The 6274-nt window shown below is 54.2% G+C and overlaps 1 protein-coding gene across 1 annotated transcript in view; it reads left to right on the top strand.

Annotated features, from left to right (window-relative positions):
* Positions 1 to 6274, top strand: part of TTC12 (tetratricopeptide repeat domain 12) — a 62921-nt gene that overhangs the window by 47100 nt on the left and 9547 nt on the right. The window contains exons 16-19 of the mRNA XM_004712868.2: positions 330 to 467; positions 907 to 1005; positions 1475 to 1543; positions 5469 to 5570. Coding sequence (XP_004712925.2) covers positions 330 to 467; positions 907 to 1005; positions 1475 to 1543; positions 5469 to 5570 — 408 coding nt within the window. The remainder of the gene's footprint in view (positions 1 to 329; positions 468 to 906; positions 1006 to 1474; positions 1544 to 5468; positions 5571 to 6274) is intronic.

The following is a 6274-nucleotide window of genomic DNA, read 5'->3' as shown; positions in this document are numbered from 1 at the left end:
GGGGGGGGGAGTTGTCCCCTAGGGGAGTGGAATGTGGCTGGTCTTCACCCCCAGCAAGCCACAGGCCTCCCCGAGGGCCTGAGAGAGCATCTCCGTGCCCCTGTCTTCCACATGCAGAGATGGAGAGCATCTGGAAGTAGGAGGTGGGCAGGGAGCTGGGGTCAAGCCAGACGCCTCGGGTCTTCACTATGCCCACACTGCCCCCTCATCATTTCACCAGTGTGACTCCACTGATGCTCCAGGATAAGGCTTGGAGGGGTGAGCGAGGGGCGCCAGCAATGGTAACGCCCGCCTGCTCTGAGGAACCCCCCCTTTGGATTAACTTCCAGAAGCGCGACCTCAAGACCACCAACCCCTCAGCTCTCTGCCAGTGTGTCGCCATCGTGGGAAACCTCAGCGCTGACGCTGCCACCAGAAGACAGCTGGCCGGCTGTGAAGAGTTCGGGGACGCCTGCTTAGGCTTCATGGTATTTTAACTCTGATACTCAAAGTGGCCTCTTTGAGGGCCTCAGATTCTTCTGAATTAGCTCTGCTTTTTCCAAAAAGGCTGGTCTCGAGAGTGTGGGAGCAGGGGGCTCCCTCCCGTGTAATGTGGGATGAGAGGAGCTGCCAGACTTGCACACTGCAGGCAGAGTCTCGTCCACCCTGAAGAGGTCCGAAGGGCTCTACCATGGCCTTGGCCGCATTGCCCACGTTAGCAACTCATTATTCAGTTTGGACACTTCCTCTCCCTACACAAACACTGACTCAAGGAACTGGTCTGGGGCCCTCCAACGCCACGTAGACTCTTAGCGCCGACACCTTAGAGGGTGGGCCGTGCCGAGGCCCTGGGCGGGGTGAGGGCAACAAGCTGGCGGTAGAGAGTGGTAAAGCAGAAGGTTCATCGGTGACCTTGTGCTTCCAAAGGCCAAATGTGAGGAGGATGCGGACGTGTTCAGAGACGTCATGTACACGTTCCTGGGTCTCCTGATGAACCTGTGTGTGCACGCCCCCTTTGTCTCTGAGGTACGTTGTCCTTCCCGTCCTGCCTGCACCCTTGGGTGGAGCTGGGCCCCTTCCGTCGCATAGACCCGTTCTCAGTTTGACAAAGAGAGCGGAAGAGTGTGCAGCCCCACAATGGTCCTGGCCGCGGACCAGGCGGGTGGCCCTTGAGGTTTGCTGTGCTGAGGGGTGGACGGGGCGTCCTCTAGTCACGTGTTCGTTCACCTGTGCTGAGGGAGCACAGGACCGGGTGCTCGCTTTACAAAGTCGACCCGAATGTGGTTCCTGTCCTCAAGGTTTCACCGTGCAGTTGGGGGGTTCAGACTTAGGAAGACGTCAGAGTGGTGCCAGGAGGGGCTCGGAGGGAACTCTGGACAGGAGGGTGCGGGCGTTAGAAGGGGGAGTGGATGGTTCTGTGGGAGAGCTCAAAGAAGCTCCATGGAGATCCTGTCGCAGGGAATGAAGCCCCGCTCCCTCCCCTCCCCTGCTGCAGGCGTGGGCCATGGAGGTGACCAGGAGGTGCGTGGTTCTGCTGGACAGCCAGGACGGAGGAATCCTAACAGTAAGCCTCTCCCAGAGAAGCCCAGAAATGGCTTCCCTTGGTCTCCTCTTTTATCCATTTTAAATAGCAGTGAGTCTTCACTTATCTGAGGCCACCACACCTCTGAGAATCAGCTGAGTCCCTCTGTGTCAGGGGAGCCAGCCCCTAACAAATCATCACAGGCCTGGCGGGCGCAATTGTACAGTGATAATAAGTAAAGATTATAGAAAAGTCATAGAAAATAAGGAGAGATAGAAGAGAGATTGAAGTAATGGAGTCAGACACATTTCATGGTCGCATGCTCACCTCAGCTCCTCTTGGTGGTCCATGTGGAGATGGGAGACATGAGGGCAGGAGAGAGGGGGAAGGGAAGGAGGACCAGGGGAGTGAGGACCAGGGGGGAGAGCCTTTTATTGCTAACCAAGGCTTATATGTCTTTGGGGGGGTGTGCAAGCCCCTTAATTACAGGTGAATACATACATCACAGGAAGGGGTTGTACTATAGGTAATACCAGGGGTCTTCAAGCTTTTTAAACAGGGGCCAGTTCGCTGTCCCTCAGACCGTTGGAGGGCCAGACTATAGTTTAAAAAAAAAAAAACTATGAACAAATTCCTACGCACTCTGCACATAATTTTGAAGTAAAAAAAATAAAACGGGCAAAAACACCCGGCAGGCCGGATAAATGTCCTCGGTGGGCCGCATGTGGCCCATGGGCCGTAGTTTGAGGACCCCTGGGTAATACAGTAATGAGAGGGGGATGATCTAGGGACATACACTCACTAGGAAGGGGAGGGATTGGGTTATATATGTGACAAGATGGGAGGATCCTAGATTCAGGATGGCAGCCTAACTTTGGATGTCACTAAGCAGGTTTGACCACTTCTCTGGCTCTCCATGGGAACATTTACTATACTTATCAGTAGGGTGTGAGCCCCACCTGAAGTGGACCAACTGATGTCTGAATGCCTTCAGGGAGAATATCTCTAAGCACCTGACCTTTGACCATGTGCTGGGAAACAGCCTCTAATGTTTGGCATATCTTTGGGGGAGACAAAGCTGGGGAAAAGTCTTTTGTACCCCACACCTAGATACATGTAGGCATACCACGCAGAACAATGCCCGTGGCCCATACAGACTGCATTTGGCCTACTGTTTATGAGGCTCTGAAGACCCCAGGATGCCCATGGGTACAGAAGCAAGAGCACACTGGGTCCAGAAACACAATCTCTGTGTGGTTCGGAATGTAGCCAGCACTATAATGCAATGCAATCGAGCAGACTTATCTTGTTTAAAAAACTCCCCTGTGAGAACCAGCTGATCTGAGTGACCTTGTGTGGGTCATTTTGAAGCTGGCTTTAACCCCCTTGCAGGGACTCGCTGGGGGGCTTTCCCAACCCTCTTTGTGACTATTGGGTCAGAAGGCCCAGAAAGATCTCTGATCGGCAGCCCTTAATAATATGATTCAAGAGGCCATCATCATCATCATCCTGGGGTGTGTTCTTCACTCGGATAATACTTGCCAACCCTGCCTTTCCACCTGTCAGGACCAGGGCCCTAAAGCCTCGAGAGACCAGGACAGTCAGGGGTCAGGTCCAGGCACGTCTGGAAGCCCTGCCCTTCAGGTGTCAGACCAGGTTGCGGGAGCCAGGGTTTTCGTAAAGGCCCCAAGTGGACCCAACATGTCCTGCCAGGGACAGCACTGTACAACTGCAGCCAGTGTCAGTCTGTGCTCCACTAGCGTGTGGTAGGGCTCAGTCTCCTGCCCCCCGCCAGTGCAGACTGCAGAATAGTTTCCGTGTAGGTATATTCTCAAGGAAGGGACTTGGGAGCCTACATCCCCACCATCCAGAAAAGGCCCCAACTCCTGAGAGCAGTGGAGTCTGCCCCATCTGGAGTCCTGACCCGCTTTTGAAGCTCCAACAAAAGCTAAGGTGTACTTCCACTTTGGGAAGCACAAGTCTAGACCTAAATCTAGGCTACACTCCAAGTGGACCCCTTCCCAACTGGCCTGCTCCGAGTCACGGAAGCCCCACGTGCGCCAGTCAAAGTAGAGCCAGGCTCCACAGGGCTCTCTCTGGCATGGTGGTGAAATACCCGTGGCCTGGGCAATGTGGCTTGGCGGTGACAGCTTCCACACAAACCGTGACGCTGACAACATTCTCCCCGTTGTATACGCAGCCTCAGTCCCTTGTCCCAAGACAGCCACCCCCGTGAGCACAAACAACACTGCACACGGCGTCCCCGTGGCCGACTCACAAAATTGCCCACTCAGCCTGCCTCCCAAGGACCTCCACGTGGACCTGAACTTCCAGCCTTTCCAGCTGCACCATTCACACCATCCAGGCCAATAGCATTGGCCCCTGGGTGACCCCTCAAGGGATCTCGAGGGCCAGGTTTCCGCTGGCATCTGCACATGCCCAGCCCACGGTCCTGCTGTTGGACAGTCCTCTCCACTGCAGTCGGTCTGCCTGGAGACCCGTAGCATCAGCTCCCCCCGCAGTCTACAGAGAAGAGGGCAGCAAGGCCCACGGTGTGATAGTGCACACGGGGACCCCAGCTCCCTCCAGAGAGCTGATTAAGACAAGACTAGAGGTTTCACTTTTTTTGTTTTTTTGCTCAAAAAACCCCCCAAAACGGAAACCCATATTGACAATGCAGACGGCGAGTCCCATGAATCCGTTTGACAGGTCTCTGGAAGACAGGGAACAGCGGTTGGGCATGCTGGAGAATGAGGAGTGCCGACCAAGCCTGACTGCGCACTGCTGGGAAGGCGATGGTTTGCCACACGCTGCTCTGGAAGGAACAGAGGCTCCCAGGTCCCAGCACGGCCAGGGGCAGAGCCAGAGGTGGGAAGCCAGGTGTCTGTCCCCCAGCTGTCAAAGCAGAGCCTCTGCCTGAAGCAATTGGAAGACTGGAGAGAAGGTCTTACTGTTCTAATCTAAAAGGAAGGTGTTGTCCTCCTGAGCGGCAGAAACACGTCCAGCCCTCAACTACTAGTGGAAAGGTCAGCCTTTCGATAAGACCCGGAGGCAGCTTGGAAGAAAGGCCTGGCAGTCTGCTTCCAGCAGGACCCAGCAGCCCTGCAGGGACCGCCGTCAGAATCGGCTTGACACTCGCAGCCAACCATGAGAATTCAAGGGCACCACCTCCCGATCGACGGTGTCGTCAACACAGCTGACCAAGTACCACATTGTCACTGTCGGATTTCCCTTTCTTTCCAAATGTGATTGAGCGTATTTCAGGGGGAGCCTGACACATCAAAAGAAAACTAAGATTAGCAAACAGGAAAACCAACCCAAAGCACACAGAAATCGTGTAAGGAAGAGAAGAGACAAGAACACACGGGCACATGGGCACATGATTTGTGTCCCCGCGCAGCGGCGGGACAGTGTTATAGCCGCCAAACGGAACCCTCCAGAAAGCAGAACAAAGAGACAAAGATTCAGAGAGGGTTGACGCGGGAAGCCTGTCAGATTACCCTGGACGTGGAGGATCACCCTCCCTTCCCTAGACTGAGCCCACCGCTGGCCCTTGATCAGCAGGATCACGCTGGACTGGCTGCACCCATGGGCAAGGGCTGCAGGCCTTTGGATTCTTGCCAACTCTTCTGGCCCCTGAGAGGCAGGTAGAACTGCCCCGGTGGGTTCCCTGACTAGCTCCTTACGGAGCAGAAGCCTCCTTTCTCTCCCACGGGGCAGCTGGTGGTTCCAGTGGCTGACCTTGTGGTTAGCAGCCAGCTCCTCACCCACTGTGCCACCAGGGCTCCTGAGAAAGATCCACACTTGGTGTTTATAACTTAGTCCTTATGTTGTTTTCTTTTTAAGTAGAGATGCAGATTTTATTTTTTGTTTTCAGTACTACTGTTTTCCCCTCATCCCCTGCTGGTGAAGCGTTAGGGTCACCAGAAGAGAACATGCCTGGTCTTCTGTGTTCTGCTTCCCGCAGAGAGCGGCTGGCGTTCTGAGCCGGACCCTTCCCACCTCGCTGAAGATAGTGCAGGAGGCGCTGCAGGCAGGGGTGGTGAGGAAGATGATCAAATTCCTGAAGGTAAGATAACGTCCCTTGCTACAGCCTCTTGATGGCAAGGTGCCTCATGTTTTATTTGGGGAATAGAGTGAAGGAGGGCTTTGTTCCGTTCAAGGAGTCCTCGTGGTGCAGTGGGTTGAGTGTTGGGCTGCTGACTGCAAGAGCAGAGGTTCAAATCCACCAGCTGCTCCGAGGGAGAAAGATGAGTCTATCCACTTCTGTAAGGATTGACAGTCTCGGAAATCCTAAGGAGCAGTTCTGCTCTGCCCTATAAGGAGCTATGAGTTAGAATCAACTCAACCACAGTGGGTTTGGGGGTCCTTCCCCACTTAAGGAGTTCTGGTAGTGCAGTGGTTAAGCAGTCTGCTGCAAACCAAAAGGCTGGCCGTTGGAGCCCGCCTGCTCTCTGGGGCAGTGAGACGTGGCAGTCTGCTTACACAACAAGGCAGTCAGTCCTAGGGCTTGCTCCATGAATGTGCTATTTCACCCCTGCCACATTTTGATTTTATTGTATTTATTTGGTTTTATTAATCACTTGGTCGGGGGCAGGGGTGGGGGCGTCTTACAAATCTTCTTACAACCCATCCTTCAGTTGTTTGAAGCACACTTGCACATATGTTGCCATCAACATTTCCAAAACATTTTCTTTCTATTTGAGCCCTTGGTATCAGCGCCTCTTTTTTCTCCTCCTTCCCCACCCTTCCACCCTCGTGAATCCTTGCTCA

Source organism: Echinops telfairi, unplaced genomic scaffold (genome assembly GCF_000313985.2).
Source record: "Echinops telfairi isolate 266 unplaced genomic scaffold, ASM31398v2 ScPeMD7_7463;HRSCAF=8501, whole genome shotgun sequence".
Taxonomy (NCBI): Eukaryota; Metazoa; Chordata; class Mammalia; order Afrosoricida; family Tenrecidae; genus Echinops; species Echinops telfairi.
This window is presented reverse-complemented; position numbering and strand designations above follow the sequence as displayed.